Here is a 20,132-nt window from a genome sequence, read left to right on the forward strand (position 1 = left end):
AGCCTTCTTGAGTTCTAAAATCTTGTCCGTGACATCCTTTGACAGCTTTTTTGTCTGTCTCATGTTGGCGAGTTTAGTTTGATTGATTGACTGATACTATGGACTGATTCTGCAGATTCAATGTGTCTTTTGTGCAGGTTACTATTAACAGGTGTGTTCAATTCAGATAACAAGTTAATTGGAAGTGCCATTTGATCTGCGGGATCAGGACTCTTAATGGTTGGCAGGGGATCAAATACTTATTTCCCTCAATGAAATATAAATCAATTAATATATATTCTTTAGAGTTAATTTCTGGATTTTCTTTTTGATATTCTGTCTCTCCATATTAGAATACATTTTATCATTAACATTAAAGAGTGATCATGTCGTAATTAGTGGGCAAACCAACAAAATCAGCAAGGGCTCAAATACTTATTCTCCTCACTGTACATTCCTTCTCCACATGTATTGTTCTGTACTGTGGGCCATACATTTGTTTATGAAGACCGTTCTAATATGCAGTTTTGTAACGGAATGCATTTGTAACGAGTTTGAAAAAAAAAACCTCATTACAGCTCATCAAGTTTATTCCTCTAAACTGTGTGCAGGCATTTAAATATTTTCTTGTTTGCATTTGAGCAACTAAACAAAAGTTCATGAAATGTTCTTTTGCTGTCTTTAGGGATATCCCAATAGCCATGTTAACAAGGACATGACTATCCAGAGAAGGCCATAGCTCATACAGTATCTGTTCTAGTGGTCCACGTCACCATTTCTGAACCTCTTTGTCCCAGACCAGCTGTCCGTGCGGCCCCGTGGCTCTGTCGGGCAGCAGGGCGAGGTACACGGGAGTCTCAGCTCCTTCCTCTGGGCTCTTGGGAGCTTTATCGTTCGACATGTCTGTCCGCACCCAACCAGGGCAGCAGGCGTTCAGCAGGATGCCATCCGATGCCCTGGTCTGGCTCAGAACACGCGCCTGTATCCGAGACAGCACCGTCACCCCAATCTGCAAATGGAAGGAATGGCAAACGGTTGGCGAATGGATTGTGTGAGCTGTCCATGCAAACATGCAATACTACATCCTCCATCCAGATCGAAATTTTTGCTTCAATAAAAAAGATTATTTATATGAAAAACATATTACAATCTTTTCAGAAAAAGCAGGGAAATAAACTAAAATAAAATAAAAATGAGTGGGTTGAAACAAGGAGGATAGAAACTGTGCTTGCCTGTTGTATTTTGTAATTGGCAATTTTGTACCAATTGGGTGAAAAATGCCAGAGCTTAGGTCAAAATAAAGGTTACCCTTTTCCCCTACCACTTGTTCCTTCCCTTCCATAAAATGCAAATTTTATGCTTGATTGCAAATATATTAAAAAAACACACACAAAAAAAAGTTTGTTAAAAAAATGGTGCAGTGATTGTGTTTGCAGCTTGTCAGGTTGAGAAGTATTTGTGTGGGTGTGTAAGCGTGTGCTGAGGAGTGGCCATACCTTTGATGTGCCATAGGCCGAGTTGGGCCATCCTTTGGCTTGGTGATCGCCCTTCTGACCTGCCTGCACAAAATCCCTTATGAGTCCACCCAGCTCCTCTTCTGTAATGTCTGGATTACGGAATCTGAAACATGGATTTGGTTCATGTGATTGGCAGTCTTAGATTGGTAGCCATTGGTAGTCATCAGTAAAGACAGAGATATGTTAAAGGGATATCTCATTTGTGTTAAAGTGCCACTCGCAGGTCAAATTGAGGGTCTCCCCACAATCCAGAGACTTCAATAAATGGGAGAACATACAGCACGCGTAAGGACTGCAGCTACTACGCGAAACCAAGCTATGGTCAGTGCTGATAGATTTGGACAATAGTGAGTCACCAGGAAACCTTCTTTCAGTGGAGGTACCGCACCTTTGAACTTGATGCCTGGTGGGTGCGTAGGTTCCAGTGGATTAACTTGAAGCAAGGAAGGGGAACTCGCACACCGTACTGCCGAATGCAATATTGAACTTTTCAATGCATTAGAAAAACAAAAAAGGTGCTACCCAAGTGTAGTGCAGACGTTTCGGTCACAGTCAGACCATCATCAGTGCAACCATTGAAAATAAAGACACGCCCTTATATAGAGTAAAGGCCACGTTCACGGAAGACAGGTAGTTCAACCTAGCTTGGATCCAGGTTGATAGACAGGTGGATGGAGACATCCTACCAATAGATTACTGTCATAGACAACTGGCAAAATGCAGTCATGGGCTACCATAAGGGGGAGAATGCATAAGGAAACAAAACACAAATAAAAAGAATTGAAAAGGGGTAATGCTGAACAACAATGAAAATAATAATAATAATAATAATAATAATAATAATAATAATAATAATAAATACATAAATAAACAACAATAGAAACAACATCATCACTAGATAAAATATCGCAGAAATTATTAATCATAGGAAACATGTTAAATCAAAGTCATCGTTTAGTCCATTAGGTTGTATAATTTTTAAGTACAACAGCATCAGAGAATTCATAACATCCAGTTCTGTTCATGTAATTTATCTCCTTAGCTGTCCCTGTGGCCTACAGTATGTGGGATGCACGCGCAGGCAGCTGAGAGTGCTGACAAACAAGCAAACAGACAGACAAACAGACACGACCGAAAACATTACCTCCTTGGCGGAGGTAATTACAATGTAACTACATATTCACGTTCTTCCACTGTGACTGCCACCAAAATAGTATTCATAAAAACATTCTGTTCACATTAAACTGTGAAAATATGTTGAATTCTACAAGTGATGAATGACTAGTGACTGGATTACTGTGTAGGCTGTAACACTTTACAGTTTCGCTAAAAATAAGTGTCTTTAAAAAGGTGAGTAAATGCAGCACAGATGCAAAGCAGTTGGCAGAAAAACAAACAAAATATTAGTTTAGGATAGGCCTACTTGGCATCATTTATAACTTTCTTAGTTTGTATGGCACATTTTTTAGTTTCCAAAAAAACTGCAAACATTTTTTACATTACATTCCTTCACTTTCTGTGAAATATTGTAAAACTGAATTACTGTTTCCAACTGCATTGAATGTGCAGAGTCCCTGATGCATTTTTGTTCATTAAAGTAAAATTTATTTGAAGAATTTTCCATTTACGCATATTTTTAAAGACACTGCTATTATTTTGAGCACTACTACAGGTACTCTACAGAGCATCCTCCTATTAAAACTTTTCAGGAAATAGCTCACACTCCAACTAAACAAATACATATTCACTACTAACATACTTTGCCTGTAGCTCAGGACTGCACTTGTCCAGAGCCATCTTGCTGACGAAACTGGAGACGTTGACCACTCGTGCCTTGGGTTTCAGGATGGGGAGGAGAGCCTTGCACACCGCCAGAGTACCCCAGTAGTTGGTCTGCATGGTCACCTCAGCCTGCTCACCAAATGGCTCAGTTGCACTATCTTCAAAACAAAGGCAGTGGACTTAGTTGACGCTTTTAATCATAGCAAAGAAAACTAGAAGCACTCAGAGAGCGCAGACCTCCGCCAAGGAAGCTGCTTGATACATTTGACTATGTTACACCCTAATATAAGTCTTTCTGCCTTGTTTTTGTGCTGTTCCCGCAATTCAATTTCTGGTCACTAGGAGGCGTCTAGATGGTGAAGAATCTTTTGAAAAGTCCTGGTTCCAGTTCGTGATCTGGATCACTACCAGAATTTAATCACTTGTTCCTTGGGTCATTGCTAACAGCTCCACAAAGTTTCGTCCAAATCAATTGATTAGTTTTTGAGTTATCCTGCTGACATAATCTTTAAAAAAGTCCTGGTTCCGGTTCGTGATCCGGATCACCACCAGAATTTAATCACTTGTTCCTTGGGTCATCATCAACAAATCCACGAAGTTTCGTTGAATTCCGTTGAAAAGTTTTTGAGTTATGCTGCTCACACAAACAGACAGACAGACAGACAGACAGACAGACAGACAGACAGACAGACAAACCAATGCGACCGAAAACATTACCTCCTTGGCGGAGGTAATTACACATCCAGTCTCACATTTAGGCTGGTTTATCAGGCTAATTACAGGGTATTGTACAGTCCCTGGAGAAACGTGAGGTTTGATGCCTTGCTTGAGAGCACTTAAATCAAGGAAGAGGATAGACAAATATATTTTTCCTATGTGTAATGGTGGGATTTGAACCTGCAGCCCTCTGATCTAAACATCACATCCATAACCATTAGGCAAAGGCTACCCAAGTCATACTGTAAGATAAAATATATAACCAATTGCTAAAACCATTTTGTGATCACATTCAAAACATGACTAGTATGTGATAGTCATATGTAGGTAAATGAACCAAAGTTACAAACCTCTGTACGCCATCCCAGCGTTGTTGATCAAGACATCCAAGCCGCCATAATTATCCTCCAAGAATTTCCGGAGCTCTTCCGCAGTGCTTTGGTCGCACAGATCAAGGCGGTGGAATAATACGTTTTGGTGTCCCTCGGCTTTCACTTGTTGCACAGCCTCTTGTCCCAATTTCTCACTACGGGCAGTGAGAATAATGTCACCAGTATATCCAGCTTTGCATAACCCCTTCACAATTGCCAATCCAATGCCCTTGTTAGCACCTGTGACAACAGCAACTTTTTTCGTCATTTTTGTCACAGCTCTTCAAACCAAGTGTACTGCTGCCAGTGAACGTGCAGAGCTCTAATGGTGTGAAGAGGAAGCATGTCCCTCAATACAGTAGATGTCTAAAAAGTGGAAGAGCAGGTTCCATGACTGTACTCCACCCAAAGAACTCATCCAGGGTCATTAGATTATGCAAAAAATGCAGCATCATAGTGACTGGGCAAATGTCATTCAGATCCTAGTGAAAACCATAACAGGTTGGGAGCCAAGCCGGTAGGGGAGACCGGGGCTAGTTGGCACACTTTTCAGTTCGAGTATGTGTCATATCTTTGTCATACATTGCTTTAAAACTCCCATACTAAGATATTCTAAAAGGGTTACATCTCAGCTAAATATTAGACAAATGCACCTTTGGTTGATAATCCATTGTTTCCATCTATATGTGATTAAAGTGTTGTTGTGAATTTGTGCCAACTTGCCCCAACCAGGGGCAAGTCCGCACACGTGTGTGGGGCTAGTTGGCGCGCATTTAAATTGCATTAAATTATGTCAAAGAACATGAAGACTGCTCAAAAGTGACTGAATACAGAATATTTAAAATATCATGAGTTACTGTTTAGTAAAATAAAACAACACTGACTTCTTCATAATGGAGTGAAACATAATCACTGTGAATGCTCCATTGTGGCTACAATTGGCGCTTCAATATTGACTATAACTTAAATCTATAGGCATGTAGGCCTACACAGTAGCACAAGTACATTAACTATACTGTATATATTGCAACCATACTCATATTATTGGTAGATAGTAGTAGAATAAGAATTTTCTACAATACATTCTTATGACTACAGGGCTAGTTGGCACATGCCATAGGAAGTCAATGGAAGCACATGTGCCAACTTGCCCCAGACATGTGTGCCAACTTGCCCCATACACAACAGGACAGCACTCTTGACTGAAATCATGTTATCCTGTTAACACTTGACATCACATAATTCCAGGTTTAATATAAAATTAGAGCTAGATCCCCTATCTATCACAAAGAATATTTATATGTTTATATTCCTTACTATTAGCTTTCTAGAACAAATTTAATGGAAGGTGCCGATTCTTGGTTTGGACATCACAAAATAAAAAAAGTTTCACTCACTTTACATTTTACAAACTTGATCACTCTGAATTAGTTGTATTAACTCTATTCAAGATGGGCATCATCATTTTAGAGTTGGAATTTTGAAGATGTGACCTGTAATGGCCCAGAAAATGAGTGTGTGCCAACCTACCCCTGTGCCAACTAGCCCCGGTATCCCCTAACCTTTGAGCTACAAGTCTGACGCCCTAACTGTTTACCCAACTGTCTAACTGCCTTCAAATGGTCAGTATGTGGGAGGTTTTTTGAATTGTCTATTTATGTAACATAAATTATGGGTGGGCTGTGTGTTTAGCATTGTTCTGGAGACAGTCAGCACCATATCTGAGTGTAAGCGGCATGTCAACATTGTACCATAGAAAAAAAAACAGTAATGCAGAATTACAAAAAGCATGCTCAATTTAATAGAAAAACATTCCTTCACATAGATTATTCAGTATGTGGTGAATAATACAGCTCAATTTTGTTTAAGAGTTCAAAAATTGTAAGAGAGAGTGCAGAGAGAAGTACATTTGTAGTGATTTGAAGTGAGCAGTGAGTTTATTATTTCTTGCAAGAATTTTTGAGTAAGTCAAAAAATAAATTGCATCAGATTTTCTAGTTAGCAGTCGTTATGGATATATCAATATCCATGGTAAGAAGGGCATGACAACGCCGAGAAGGCAAGGCAAGGCAAGGCAAGGCAAGGCAAGGCAAGTTTATTTGTATAGCGCATTTCATACACAGGTGCAACTCAATGTGCTTCACAAGATTAACAAATGCAAAAAAGAAAGGAAAGAAAGGCCAAATGTAGCTCATCTTTGCAATGGGGTCATGGTTCATTGATGATATTTTCTGCCTGTTGCTGACCTGTGGTCCACTTCACCACTCACGCACCTCTTTGTCCCAGACCAGCTGTCCGTGCGGTTCCGTGGCTCCGTCGGGCAGCAGGGCGAGGTACACAGGAGTCTCAGCTCCTTCCTCTGGGCTCTTGGGAGCTTTGTCGCCTGCCATGTCTGTCCGCACCCAACCAGGGCAGCATGCGTTCAGCAGGATGCTATCCGATGCCCTGGTCTGGCTCAGAACACGCGCCTGTATCCGAGACAGCACCGTCACCCCAATCTGCAAATGGAAGAATTGGCAAACAGTTGGAGAATGGATTGTGTGAACAATAGATGCAAACTGTGCAATAGGCTACCACATCATCCATCCAAATCGATATTATGCATCAATTAAAAAAAGGATCATAGCTGCGAATTAATGCGAAATAAATATTACAATCTTTTCAGAAACAGCTGGGAAATAAACTTAACTAAAATCAATTTGTGTAAAATTAAAAGGAGCGTGTTAAAACAAATTGGAGGATAAAACGGTGCTTGAATGTTGCATTTCGAAGTTGGCAATTTTGTGACTTTTTTTGTCGAGAGGGCGAAAAATGCCAGCACTTAGGCCACAACAAAAGTTACCTTTTCCCCCCAACACTTGTTCCTTCCCTTCCATAAAATGTACATTTTATGCTTGATTACAAATATATAAAAAAAACCACACACACAAAAAAGTTTGTTAAAAAAATGGTGCAGAGATGCAGTTTGCAGCTTGTCAGGTTGAGAAGTATTTGTGTGGGTGTGTAAGCGTGTGCTGAGGAGTGGCCATACCTTTGATGTGCCGTAGGCCGAGTTAGGCCATCCTTTGGCTTGGTGATCGCCCTTCTGAGCTGCCTGCACAAAATCTCTGATCAGTCCACCCAGCTCCTCTTCTGTAATGTCAGGATTACGGAATCTGAAACATGGATTTGGTTCATGTGATTGGCAGTCTTAGATTGGTAGTCATTGGTAGTCATCAGTAAAGACAGATGTGTTAAAGGGATATGCCCCTCGCAGGCCAAATTGAGGGTCTCCCCACAATCCCGAGACTTTAATACATGGGTGAAAACGTTTTTTCTGCGAACCAGGCATTGTCTGAATCCATTTGCAATCGATGGGAATGTACAGCACACGGAAAATAATTGGGGGGAAAATCCAGTCAATGACGCCCCTTTAGCAAAAATCTTTCAAGGGCGACGGCAGACAGCAGCCACTATGCATAACCAAGCTATGGTCAGTGCTGATAGATTCGGACGATGGCTGGGTCAGCACAGCCTGATCTCCTAAAATTCCGTGCTCCTGGACACGGATGTTAAGGACACGAAATCCGTGTCCAGGAGCACGGATTTTGCCAAAATTCCGTGCTCCTGGACACAGAATTGTTTTTCGTGCTCCTGGACACGGAATTGTTTTCCGTGATGGGCACACGGAAGTGCTTTCTATAGGCTATTACCACAGCACTGTGTTAACTCTATCATTAGAAAATACATACCAAATGCTAATCCTAAACAAAATAATGTTATAGCAATTTAAGTTGTGCCCTGACCAAAACATTCCCTAACCTTAACCTGTCATTAAAGACATATTTTTGAGAAATACCTTTTCCAGTTGGTTGCTAGGCTATCAAATTCATATAATGAATGAAAGAAAACTAGCTGTGCCCAGACCAAAACAATCCCTAACCCTAACCTGTCAGTAAGAAATGTTTTTTTGAGAAAAAATATTTGAAATTAGAAAAATCCTGAGAAAACACAAGACTGTGGAAACATAGAGCTGTGGGAGTATAGAGATAGCCTCGCAAGCCATCCTACGTACTTCCGCCAAAGGATTGGCTCCACTACTGTAGTCTGGCCGTGCTTCTCTGTGGAGTGCCTGGAGCAGAAGAATTTTGATCGCAACGCCCCCCCAGAAAACGGCCAATAAGTGAATACGCCCCCTACGTGGGGGCGAAAGGGGGAGGACGCTCATGACAATGACGTACACATCTGCGCCAGAGCCATTGGTCTGCGCTATGTTGTTGTTGAGTAACTGCCAACGATTGGGTGAGAGGTGTCCAATAATTTCAAACCATAACTGAGTGCAAACTTCCTGCTTCCTACAATCGCTTCAGAGCAAACAAATGCCAGACCATGAATACGAAATGAAATGATAGTATTATGGGATGGTCAGGACCAGGCTAGTATAGAGAGAGCACTTCTGTGTGTCCATCACGGAAAATAATTCCGTGTCCAGAAGCACAGAATTTTGGCAAAATCCGTGCTCCTGGACACAGATTTTGTGTCCTTAACATCCGTGTCCAGGAGCACAGAATTTTTGGAGATCATGTTGCAGCGTCAGCAGGAAAACGCTTTCGCCCACTAATTTAAGTCTCAGGACTGTTTTCAACAGTTTCTTAGTTTGAATGGTGCATTTGTTTAGTTTCCAAAGACAGATGTCAACACTGCTATTTTTGGAGCATTACATTTCTTCACTTTCTGTGAATTACTGTAAAACTGTATTACTTTTTGTCTGATTTTATTGCTCTGAAATAGAATGTACAGAGTTCCTGATGCATTTGTGTTCATTAAGTACAATTTATTTGAAGAATTTTACATTTGCACATGTTTTCAAAGACGCTGCTATTATTTTGAGCATAACTGTATAGAGGTACTCTACAGAGCACCATCCTCCGAACACTTTTCAGGAAATAGCTCACACTCCAACTAAACAAATAAACATTCACTACTAACATACTTTGCCTGTAGCTCAGGACTGCACTTGTCCAGAGCCATCTTGCTGACGAAGCTGGAGACGTTGACCACTCGTGCCTTGGGTTTCAGGATGGGGAGGAGAGCCTTGCAGACCGCCAGAGTACCCCAGTAGTTGGTCTGCATGGTCACCTCAGCCTGCTCACCAAATGGCTCAGTTGCGCTATCTTCAAAACAAAGATAGTGGACTTAGTTGACGCTTTTAAATCATAGCATAGTAGTTATATTACATGGTATTGTACATTCCCGGGAGAAACTTGAGGTTTCATGCCTTGCGAGCACTTACATCAAGGATGAGGATGGACAAACACATTTTATGGGTAATGGTGGGATTCGAACCTGCAGCCCTTTGATCTAAGCCTCACATCCATAACCAATTAGGCCAAGGCTAGCCAAGTCATACTGTAGGACAAAAATTGCAACCAATTACAAAAGACCATTTTGTGACCACATTCAAAACATGACTAGTATGTGATAGCCATATGTAGGTAAATGAACCAACGCTACAAACCTTTGTGATTGTAGCAGGATGGAATTGGCATTGCGTAATAGGAGTGATTGACAGCTCGTGATTGACAGCAAGGGGCGGGCTTAAGTCTATTTATCCAGGTAGACACTGGTTTCCTGTCTCGCTTCCGTTTCCATTGGGACCTGTTGTTTTGGTGTGAGGTTGGGCTGTGTTGGCCACCGAGAGGCCGCGGATGAACTGCGAAGGTGAGCATGTGTTCTGTTGTATTTACCGGCAATTGAGTTCTGTGACTTGGGAATTATAGCGACGCTTCCTTTTGCAGAGCGGCGTTACTCACCTGCCTTTGTGATCGTTTGAAGCGCACTGTAACCTACGTGGCGCTTAGGAGCCAGGAGCTGGCTGATAGGGTGAGTTTGGTCTCCATCCTCTCGATAAGATGTCCTTCTGTTATTGCTGCCCCCCTAATACGAACCATCTTGATGTTTGTAGCCAGTTAGCCTGCTCGAGGTAATTGGTGTGGCGTGGCGATCCTTGGAAACGCTGTGCCGGTGACTCGCTTGTTTTAAGGTGCGTATAATGCCTGTCTGCTCTCTTATCCGCTTCCTTACTCCAGTACGCATTACTGATAGCAACTTTTCTATATTTGTAGCTTTCATCGGCGGCCCCTCCGGCAAGAACCAGCCAGTGTGGTGAGCCTACATGTTCTTCGGCTGCTGTTTCGCTGGATAATTTGGTTAGAATCTCTGTTGCGCCCCTCCTTCACCTGCTGCTTGTCTGTGCTTTGCTCTGCTGGGGTTGGGGAAGTACCCCGCTTGCTGGCCACGCTTACCCCTTTGCCCTGCTTATGTTTGTCTGAGGGTGCGCAGTTTCGGGACCCTTGCCTGCTATTCGCCAAGTTATTATTTCTTTTCATTTGATTTACTTTTGCATGTTTTGTTATTTTGCTTCTGCATGTTTATTTTGGTTTTCTTTATTTTGTTTGCTGCATGCTCCCATTTTGCTTGCCCTGCTCCCGCATGCCTGTGTGCTCTGCTGCTTGCTTTAACTATTTGTGTGCCGGTAGCTATAGCTATCCCTGTTGCTAAGGGTTATATGTGTGCAGTGCCTATTTTGTTTATTTATCCTTCTTTTCATTTCATTTACTGTGTGCATTATCTGTGTGTTTAATTTACTTTATTTTGCATTTATTGTGTTTATTTTGGGTTTAAGGTGGGATCAGGGAACTCTTGGTAACTGCTACCTCCCTCAGCAGTTTGGGTAGTGCCTTGGGTGTGTGTGTGGGTGTATGTGTGTGAAGGAGAGAGGCCTTACTTGTATTCCCTTTTTGGTGTAGTGGAACCCATTGAGTGTAGTACGTCGGCAGCCTGGTGGTGAGAGGAACCCCTTGTGTGCGCACACAGTGAAAGATAAGTAGTACTACAGATCCTTATAGGTTTAGTGATCTCAGTGGTGCCCCAGGCTGCACGACCAGGTTCATTCCTTTCTCTCTCTTACTTGCGCTCTCTCTCCCACTTGCGCTCTCTCTCTCTCTCTCTGTATCTCTCTCTCTCTCTCTCTCTCTCTCTCTCTCTCTCTCTCTCTCTCTCTCTCTCTCTCTCTCTCGCTCTCTCGGGAGCCCTTCCCCCGCTACTGTGTACTGTGCCCGATCGGGCTTTTTGCGACCTTGCACATTGTTTTAATATTTTTGTCTTGCACATTTGTACAACAATAAAAGAGAATTATATTTGGGATCCCGTCTCTGTCCTGTGTATTTCGAACTTGTGCTAATTTAAGGTTTAGATCTTTCCTGGAGGTAAAATTGCCCTGCCTCTAGGTGGCGTAGTCGCTACAAACTCCTCCCCCTGCTACATTTGGCGTAGGATTCGGCAGGATTTACACATACTTATTACAGAGACGTGGGTCCCAATTTTGTTGTTGTACTGTGTGAAATTAAGGTGCCAAACTCTGCTTGTGTGTTTTTGGTTGGGGTACCAGTAATAGTGGGTTGTTGGGGGTTGCCCTGGTTTTTTTTGTTTTGTTTTGTTTTCTTCCTTTTTTTTGGACAGGCGAAACAGCGAAACAGCAGCCGGTGGACGGTCAATAAGAAGGTAGGCGGTGACGTTTAGGACAGTTGTCCCTTTATTCCCTTAGCAGTGTGTGTGATACTGTGGTAATGGAAGCGGAATTACAGGAATTGAGAAATCAATTGGAGCAGTTGAGGGCGGATAATGAAAGACTCCGCCAAGAACGGATTCCTGCGAGTGCTGGTACAGTGACCCAAGAGGCAGTCACGCCATCGCCTTCTGCTACGGGCAGTGCATCGACATCAGAAAGGTTGGTTTTTGTTCCACGGGATAAAAAATGTCCAATGTTTAGGGGGAAAACTGGCATTGACTTGAACGAATGGATTGATGAGGCACAGGCCTGTATGAGCGTGAGACGTTTGGCTAGGGCCGACCAAGCCTTCTTTCTCTATGACCATCTAGAAGGGGAGGCCCGAGAGGAACTCAAATACCGTCCAACCGATCGTGCTGACCCAGACAGGATCATAGCAGTGTTGAAGGAAGTGTATGGTTGTTCAGACTCGTATGTGGCTTTGCAAGAGGCGTTCTTTTCTAGGAAGCAACAAGAAGGGGAGACTTTGCAGGAGTTTTCACTTGCCCTAATGAGCCTAATGTCGAAAGTGAAGGAACGGGCGCCTAGCAACATGACTAACACAGAAACACTATTGAGAGACCAGTTTGTAGAATATGTTCTCGATGGCGCTCTCCGGCGCGAACTGAAGCAGAAGGTGCGTCGGGAGCCTGCGTCTACCCTGTTGGAAGTGCGGACCGAAGCGATTCGTTGGGAACGGGAGGGTCTACCCGGTGGGGCACGGGGTCGTAGCCTGTCAGTCCCCTCTGCGTTTGGGATTCAGTATGGGGTCCATGGCAACCCTCCTCGCGGGCCGGATAGGTCTCAGTCCACCGAAGTGAGTGAACTGAAGGAACTGCTTAAGGTCCAGCAGGAGCAGCTGAAGTGTCAACAACAACAGCTACAGCAGCTCAACGAAGGCCTCACCCTCCTACAGAATTCAATGCCACGATCTCGATCCCCCCGCGATGGTCCGTTGATCTGTAGACGCTGCCAGCAACACGGACACTTTGCCAGAGACTGCACCGTTCCTCTTCCGTTTTCTCGCTTCCAGCCTTCTGGCCCTACACCTCCACCTGCAGCCCGGAACTCCAGCTCCACTCCGCATTCGGGAAACTAGCGCCCACCGGACTTCAGGGCCACAGTTCGGTTGGGGCCGCTATTGGCTCACGGGATTTGGGGAGGGTTTCAACTTTAATGTCTTCATGTCCGCATCTTGATGTGCTTGTGGGTGGGGTCAAAGTGCCCTGCCTGGTAGATACCGGCTCCATGGTGTCGACCTTGAGGGAAAGCTTTTTCCTGCAGCATTTTGCATCTTGGGGCAATGAGCGCCTCAAGTCTTGTCATTGGTTACAGTTGAGGGCAGCCAATGGGTTGGCCATTCCCTATGTGGGTTACTTAGAGCTTGACATTGAGCTCTGCGGAAAGGTCATGCCACAATGTGGGGTGTTGGTGGTGCGAGATCCACCAGGCGGTCTTTCCCCAAAAGTCCCGGGTGTCCTTGGGATGAATGTGATCCGGAAATGCTACCAGGAGCTTTTTGGAAACCATGGCCTTGCTCTCTTTGACCTTCCTGAGGTGTCCACAGCCCCCTCCTCGGTCTTGCAGGCTCTACAGCAATGCAACAGTGCGCTGGACTTCCCAGCTGCCCCTGGGAAAGTGAAGGTACGGGGGAAGAATGTTTGTCGCATTCCAGGTGGAATGATGCAGTTAGTGGCCGCGACGTGTTCGGCACAGTATTCTGGGACTACGGTACTGTTCGAGCCACCAGATTCGGGCTTACCTGCTGGATTGCTGGCCTCCCCTGCACTAGTTCGGGTCACCTACGGTACTGCCTTTATACCCATCGTCAATGTGGGTTTGACGGATGTAACGCTTTACCCCCGCACCGTTTTGGGAGAACTGGATGTGGCTCACGTTGTTAGCCTTCCGGTGGGAGTTTCCGAGGTGCCCTCTCAGATTGCGACAGTCTCGTCCCAGACCGTAGCCCCGTCTGTGTCTGCCCAGATCGAGGCTATGGATTTGGCATCCTTGTCCACTGACGAACAAGGGCAGGTGCGGTCACTTCTCCGTAGGTTCACTCATGTATTCTCCGCTCATGACATGGACTTGGGTTGTACTAACCTCATGACCCACGATATTCCCTTGTTAGACACCGCTCCGATTCGTCAGCGTTACAGACGCATACCCCCGTCTGAGTACGAGGTGGTTAAAGATCACATCAACCAATTGTTGGAGGCACAAGTGATCCGTGACAGCAGTAGTCCGTACGCATCCCCCATCGTGCTGGTGAAAAAGAAGGATGGCAGTCTTCGCATGTGCGTAGACTACCGGCAGCTAAATGCGAAAACAAGGAAGGATGCCTTCCCTTTGCCGAGGATCGAGGAATCCCTGGATGCCTTGACTGGGGCCCGCTGGTTCTCGACCTTGGATTTGGCCAGCGGATACAACCAGGTTCCTGTTCGGGAAGAGGATCGGCCCAAGACCGCCTTCTGTACGCCATTTGGGTTGTTTGAATGGAACCGGATGCCCTTTGGGCTCTGTAACGCCCCCAGCACGTTTCAGCGCCTCATGCAGCGCATATTCGGTGACCAGCAGTGTCAGTCACTCCTCTTGTACCTTGACGACATTGTGGTGTTCTCCTCCACCGTAGCGCAGCATGTAGAGCGGCTGGGCGCCGTATTGGGTAGGTTGGAGCATGAGGGCTTGAAGGCGAAACTCCCAAAGTGTGCCTTTTTCCAACAAGAAGTGCGGTACTTGGGCCATGTCATTTCCGCTGAAGGTGTTGCCACTGATCCGGGTAAAATTGAGGCGGTGTCCAAGTGGCAGCAGCCCACCACTGTGTCGGAGCTGCGTTCCTTTTTAGGATTCGCCAGCTATTACCGCCGCTTCGTGGAGGGCTTTGCCAAATTGGCCGCTCCTTTACACCGGTTAGTGGCAGAACACGGGACACCTGGAGCAAAGAAACGGGGTGGTCAGGGGCATCTTGGGCCTTGGTCGGAGGAATGCAAGGGCAGCTTTGAGGCCTTGAAAACGAAGCTCACAACTGCGCCAGTCCTTGCTTATGCGGACTTCTCCCTCCCGTTCATTCTTGAGGTTGATGCGAGCTATGGGGGGCTGGGAGCCGTGCTATCGCAGGAACAAAATGGCAAGGTCAGGCCGATAGCCTATGCCAGTCGTGGGCTGCGACCTACCGAGCGTAATATGCAAAATTACAGCTCGATGAAACTTGAGTTTTTGGCCCTTAAATGGGCCATGACGGAAAAGTTTCGCGAGTACCTCCTGGGGCAGCGGTGTCTTGTCTTCACAGATAATAACCCGCTCAGTCACTTGTCGTCCGCTAAGTTGGGTGCCCTTGAGCAACGTTGGGCATCCCAGCTAGCCTCTTTTGATTTTGACATCAAGTATCGGTCAGGCAAAAGCAATGGAAACGCTGACTCGTTGTCCCGCCAGCATCCTTCTGGTCCAGTGGAGACACTGGCCCCTGGTACTGCCCTTCCAAGGCCACTCCAGGAAGTGTTGCAGCCTGCACCGGCTGAAGTAATTCAAGCTGCCATGACTGTTTTGCCCGGTCACTCTTCCACTGAGATTGCGGAGCTCCAACAGGCTGACCCCACGATTCGGGGGGCGATGGCGTTTTGGAGGAGGAAGCGGCGGCCTAATTTTGATGAGCGCCAGGTTACTCCGGAACCGGTCTTACGCCTGCTCAAGCAGTGGGATCGCCTGGTGGAGGAAGGGGGCATCGTGTACCGCCAAAAGTTCCGCTCGGATGGCGGACAACCGATTCTCCAGGTGTTGTTGCCAGAGTCCCTGAAAAACAGGGTATTGACCCAAGTTCACCAAGTGCATGGTCATCAAGGGATAGAGCGAACACTTGAGCTCTTGAGTCCACGATGCTTTTGGCCGACTATGTCCATCGACGTTGCGGAGTGCTGTCGGAAATGTGAGAGATGTGAGGTTGTGAAGGATTCTCAGCCAGCGGCACAAAGCTTCATGGGGCACTTGTTGGCCTCACGGCCCAACGAGGTCCTTGCAATTGATTTTACGGTATTGGAGCCCGCCCGTAATGGACAAGAGAACGTCCTGGTCATGACGGACGTGTTCAGCAAATACACCCTGGCGATTCCCACTCGGGACCAGCGTGCCTCCACTGTGGCTCAGGTGTTGGTAGCAGAGTGGTTTTGTAAGTTTGGTGTTCCTTCCCGAATACATTCTGACCAGGGTAGGAGCTTCGAGGGCTCCCTCATTCAGCAGTTGTGTGGGTTCTACGGGATTCAGAAAACGCGCACCACACCATATCACCCGGCCGGAAATGGCCAGTGTGAGCGGTTTAACAGGACCCTGCACAATTTGCTTCGGACCTTGCCAGTGTCTCGGAAGAGGATTGGAATACGTGTTTACCGCAGGTACTCTACTGTTACAACACTACTCCCCATCAGTCGACGGGTGAGTCCCCCTTCCTCCTCATGTTCGGACAGGAGCCTAGACTGCCCCTCGATTTCCTCCTGGGCCGGGTTCAGGATCCTGTTGGGGGGGGTGTTCACGAATGGCTGCAAGAACATCAGGTCCGACTGCAGACTGCCTTTGACGGGGCTCGAGCCCGTCTGGAGACCGCCGCGGCCCGTCGGAAAAGGAACCATGACTCACAGGTGCGTGATGCACCACTGGGGGAGGGTCAGTTGGTATTCTTACGCAATGTTGGCGTACGGGGGCGTCACAAAATCCAGGACCTGTGGAGCCCGGTGGTGTATCGGGTTGTTAAGGCGCCTGGCGCAGGCGGATCTGTATATACGATAGCTCCCGTGCACAGTCTTGACCAGACTCGACATGTCCATCGGTCCTTGTTGAAGGCTGTCCTGGGGACCCACCCACCCACGTCAGTTGATCCACATGAGGCGCCCACCAGCAGTGCGCCTCAAACATCCTCCACTGAACTAGAGTCAGCTGAAGAAATGGATTTAATGGCCGTGTGCCAGGGGTTGCCCCTAGTCAACATCCACAACCCGTCCGTATCTTCAGGAGCATCACCGCCCCGGGCAGTGGGCGAGCCTGGAGTGGAGGGATCTGCTGTGGTAGTACCGTCATCTTCCAGGGTGGTTGGACAGCCACCGGCTATTGTGGTGACCGCGGTCCTCGAGCCTCCGGCCCGTGAGGAGACCCAGGGCAGCACTGTCCGAAGATCATCCCGTTCCACCGCAGGACAGCACTCAAATGTCCACCACTTACCAAGGCCTGTAAGTGGATCAGCAGATGGGGTGGTGACACACCCAGCCTCTGTTTCCATCCCGAACGCCATTGGAACAAGTCAGGCTTCTTCAGAGCCCTAATCGCCGGGACGGCGATTCACAAAGGGGGGGTGGATTGTAGCAGGATGGAATTGGCATTGCGTAATAGGAGTGATTGACAGCTCGTGATTGACAGCAAGGGGCGGGCTTAAGTCTATTTATCCAGGTAGACACTGGTTTCCTGTCTCGCTTCCGTTTCCATTGGGACCTGTTGTTTTGGTGTGAGGTTGGGCTGTGTTGGCCACCGAGAGGCCGCGGATGAACTGCGAAGGTGAGCATGTGTTCTGTTGTATTTACCGGCAATTGAGTTCTGTGACTTGGGAATTATAGCGACGCTTCCTTTTGCAGAGCGGCGTTACTCACCTGCATTTGTGATCGTTTGAAGCGCACTGTAACCTACGTGGCGCTTAGGAGCCAGGAGCTGGCTGATAGGGTGAGTTTGGTCTCCATCCTCTCGATAAGATGTCCTTCTGTTATTGCTGCCCCCCTAATACGAACCATCTTGATGTTTGTAGCCAGTTAGCCTGCTCGAGGTAATTGGTGTGGCGTGGCGATCCTTGGAAACGCTGTGCCGGTGACTCGCTTGTTTTAAGGTGCGTATAATGCCTGTCTGCTCTCTTATCCGCTTCCTTACTCCAGTACGCATTACTGATAGCAACTTTTCTATATTTGTAGCTTTCATCGGCGGCCCCTCCGGCAAGAACCAGCCAGTGTGGTGAGCCTACATGTTCTTCGGCTGCTGTTTCGCTGGATAATTTGGTTCGAATCTCTGTTGCACCCCTCCTTCACCTGCTGCTTGTCTGTGCTTTGCTCTGCTGGGGTTGGGGAAGTACCCCGCTTGCTGGCCACGCTTACCCCTTTGCCCTGCTTATGTTTGTCTGAGGGTGCGCAGTTTCGGGACCCTTGCCTGCTATTCGCCAAGTTATTATTTCTTTTCATTTGATTTACTTTTGCATGTTTTGTTATTTTGCTTCTGCATGTTTATTTTGGTTTTCTTTATTTTGTTTGCTGCATGCTCCCATTTTGCTTGCCCTGCTCCCGCATGCCTGTGTGCTCTGCTGCTTGCTTTAACTATTTGTGTGCCGGTAGCTATAGCTATCCCTGTTGCTAAGGGTTATATGTGTGCAGTGCCTATTTTGTTTATTTATCCTTCTTTTCATTTCATTTACTGTGTGCATTATCTGTGTGTTTAATTTACTTTATTTTGCATTTATTGTATTTATTTTGGGTTTAAGGTGGGATCAGGGAACTCTTGGTAACTGCTACCTCCCTCAGCAGTTTGGGTAGTGCTTAGGGTGTGTGAGTGTGTGAGTGTATGTGTGTGAAGGAGAGAGTCCTTACTTGTATTCCCTTTTTGGTCTAGTGGAACCCATTGAGTGTAGTACGTCGGCAGCCTGGTGGTGAGAGGAACCCCTTGTGTGCGCACACAGTGAAAGATAAGTAGTACTACAGATCCTTATAGGTTTAGTGATCTCAGTGGTGCCCCAGGCTGCACGACCAGGTTCATTCCTTTCTCTCTCTTACTTGCGCTCTCTCTCCCACTTGCGCTCTCTCTCTCTCTCTCTCTCTGTATCTCTCTCTCTCTCTCTCTCTCTCTTTCTCTCTCTCTCTCTCTCTCCCTCTCCTCTCGGCCCCTCCCCCGATACTGTGTACTGTGCCCGACCGGGCTTTTTGCGACCTTGCACATTGTTTTAATATTTTTGTCTTGCACATTTGTACAACAATAAAAGAGAATTATATTTGGGATCCCGTCTCTGTCCTGTGTATTTCGAACTTGTGCTAATTTAAGGTTTAGATCTTTCCTGGAGGTAAAATTGCCCTGCCTCTAGGTGGCGTAGTCGCTACAAACTCCTCCCCCTGCTACATACGCCATCCCAGCATTGTTAATCAAGACATCCAAGCCGCCATAATTATTCTCCAAGAATTTCCGGAGCTCTTCCGCAGTGCTTTGGTCGCACAGATCAAGGCGGTGGAATAATACGTTTTGGTGACCCTCCGCTTTCACTTGTTGAACAGCTTCTTGTCCCAATTTCCCATTACGGGCAGTAAGGATAATGTCGCCGGTATATCCAGCTTTGCATAACGCCTTCACAATTGCCAAACCAATGCCTTTGTTGGCGCCGGTGACAACAGTAACTTTTTTCGTCATTATTGTTAGAGTGCTTCTGCCAGGTGTACTGCTGCCAGTGAACGTGTAATGGTGTGAATTGGAAGCGTGTCCTTATACATACAGTAGATTCTAAAGTGGAAGAGCAGGTTCCATGGTTAAACTCCACCCAAATCCACACTCATCCAGGCTCATCAGATTAAGCAAAAAATGCAGCATCATAGTGACTGCAAATCTCCTACAGATCCTAGTTAAATTCCACGACACCTTCCCGATTATATCTCCAACTTGCTCCGCCCACCAACCTGCCGGTTGGGAGCCAAGCCGTTAAAGGGGCATTCCACCGGTGGAGACATGAATATGTTACTGAAAGTGGGTCATATTTATAGTAGAATAGTAACATACATTTCTAATTTGGTGCATTCTTGGCCAAGAAAAGGCAGAAAATGACTTTTTAGTGCTTGTGGATTTGTGACAACAATCCCCATAATGCACTGCGATGCTCAAGTTCCACAGGCCACACCCAGTTATTTGGGACTCTATGCATCATCCCTCCCTCAGCTTGCAGGCAGTGTTGCCAGATTGGGCTGCTTAGGATGGTCGTGTGCGGGTAAAAATGGCATTTAGCAGAAAAACCTGTCCAATTTTAGCCATAGAAATTAATAGAATTGGGCGGGATTTTGAGCTTCTAGGCTGGTTTTGAGCATTTTTTGGGCTGGAAATCATCAGCCTCATCTGGCAACCCTGCTTGCAGGTGCATCACAGTGGGACAGACATCACTGGAAAGGAGAAGCTGGAGCACACTGC

The 20,132-nt window shown here is 46.3% G+C and overlaps 4 protein-coding genes across 9 annotated transcripts; 2 read left to right on the top strand and 2 right to left on the bottom strand.

Moving 5' to 3' along the window:
- Nucleotides 1–441: 441 nt before the first annotated feature.
- On the bottom strand, nucleotides 442–5,615 carry LOC134452905 (carbonyl reductase [NADPH] 1-like). Its single transcript, XM_063203581.1, has 4 exons — nucleotides 4,346–5,615; nucleotides 3,256–3,436; nucleotides 1,476–1,599; nucleotides 442–988 (listed from the first exon to the last, which is right to left on the bottom strand). Exons 1-4 carry the CDS (start codon nucleotides 4,632–4,634, stop codon nucleotides 749–751), a joined length of 834 nt encoding a protein of 277 aa, XP_063059651.1. The 5' UTR covers nucleotides 4,635–5,615; the 3' UTR covers nucleotides 442–748.
- Nucleotides 5,616–6,144: 529 nt separating this feature from the next.
- LOC134451841 (carbonyl reductase [NADPH] 1-like) lies at nucleotides 6,145–19,497 on the bottom strand. Its single transcript, XM_063202240.1, has 9 exons — nucleotides 19,083–19,497; nucleotides 16,626–16,789; nucleotides 16,378–16,457; nucleotides 16,064–16,198; nucleotides 14,553–14,791; nucleotides 10,004–10,058; nucleotides 9,339–9,540; nucleotides 7,398–7,521; nucleotides 6,145–6,864 (listed from the first exon to the last, which is right to left on the bottom strand). Exons 1-9 carry the CDS (start codon nucleotides 19,365–19,367, stop codon nucleotides 6,625–6,627), a joined length of 1,524 nt encoding a protein of 507 aa, XP_063058310.1. The 5' UTR covers nucleotides 19,368–19,497; the 3' UTR covers nucleotides 6,145–6,624.
- On the top strand, nucleotides 9,893–13,533 carry LOC134452902 (uncharacterized). 6 transcript variants are annotated; one of them, XM_063203578.1, is made up of 3 exons: nucleotides 9,893–10,510; nucleotides 11,155–11,908; nucleotides 11,992–13,533. In XM_063203578.1, the coding sequence occupies exon 3, from the start codon at nucleotides 12,169–12,171 to the stop codon at nucleotides 13,051–13,053; it is 885 nt and encodes a 294-aa protein (XP_063059648.1). In that variant the 5' UTR covers nucleotides 9,893–10,510; nucleotides 11,155–11,908; nucleotides 11,992–12,168; the 3' UTR covers nucleotides 13,054–13,533. The 6 variants fall into 6 exon arrangements, with proteins under 6 accessions (XP_063059648.1, XP_063059644.1, XP_063059645.1 ...); XM_063203574.1 differs by having other exon boundaries at nucleotides 9,893–10,388; nucleotides 10,471–10,510; nucleotides 11,155–13,533; XM_063203575.1 differs by having other exon boundaries at nucleotides 9,893–10,228; nucleotides 10,311–10,510; nucleotides 11,155–13,533.
- LOC134452903 (uncharacterized) lies at nucleotides 16,335–18,800 on the top strand. The gene is made up of 3 exons (XM_063203579.1): nucleotides 16,335–17,489; nucleotides 17,567–17,933; nucleotides 18,582–18,800. Exon 1 carries the CDS (start codon nucleotides 16,400–16,402, stop codon nucleotides 17,258–17,260), a length of 861 nt encoding a protein of 286 aa, XP_063059649.1. The 5' UTR covers nucleotides 16,335–16,399; the 3' UTR covers nucleotides 17,261–17,489; nucleotides 17,567–17,933; nucleotides 18,582–18,800.
- Nucleotides 19,498–20,132: the final 635 nt, after the last annotated feature.

The sequence above is a fragment of the Engraulis encrasicolus genome, chromosome 7 (assembly GCF_034702125.1).
Source record: "Engraulis encrasicolus isolate BLACKSEA-1 chromosome 7, IST_EnEncr_1.0, whole genome shotgun sequence".
In the NCBI taxonomy this organism is placed as follows: Eukaryota; Metazoa; Chordata; class Actinopteri; order Clupeiformes; family Engraulidae; genus Engraulis; species Engraulis encrasicolus.

Excerpts from the sequence above, each read along its gene's own strand:
- LOC134452905 (XM_063203581.1), bottom strand. The coding sequence starts at position 4,634 with ATGACGAAAAAAGTTGCTGTTGTCACAGGTGCTAACAAGGGCATTGGA. Across the intron at positions 1,600-3,255 it reads AGTCCTGAGCTACAGGCAAA|ATTCCGTAATCCAGACATTA; the intron begins GTATGTTAGTAG and ends TCCATGTTTCAG. Across the intron at positions 989-1,475 it reads CGGCCTATGGCACATCAAAG|ATTGGGGTGACGGTGCTGTC; the intron begins GTATGGCCACTC and ends TTCCATTTGCAG.
- LOC134452902 (XM_063203572.1), top strand. The coding sequence starts at position 11,974 with ATGGAAGCGGAATTACAGGAATTGAGAAATCAATTGGAGCAGTTGAGG.
- LOC134452903 (XM_063203579.1), top strand. The coding sequence starts at position 16,400 with ATGTTCGGACAGGAGCCTAGACTGCCCCTCGATTTCCTCCTGGGCCGG.
- LOC134451841 (XM_063202240.1), bottom strand. The coding sequence starts at position 19,367 with ATGACGAAAAAAGTTACTGTTGTCACCGGCGCCAACAAAGGCATTGGT. Across the intron at positions 16,458-16,625 it reads CCCCCGTACGCCAACATTGC|GATCCTGAACCCGGCCCAGG; the intron begins GTAAGAATACCA and ends CCCCCCCAACAG. Across the intron at positions 7,522-9,338 it reads AGTCCTGAGCTACAGGCAAA|ATTCCGTAATCCTGACATTA; the intron begins GTATGTTAGTAG and ends TCCATGTTTCAG.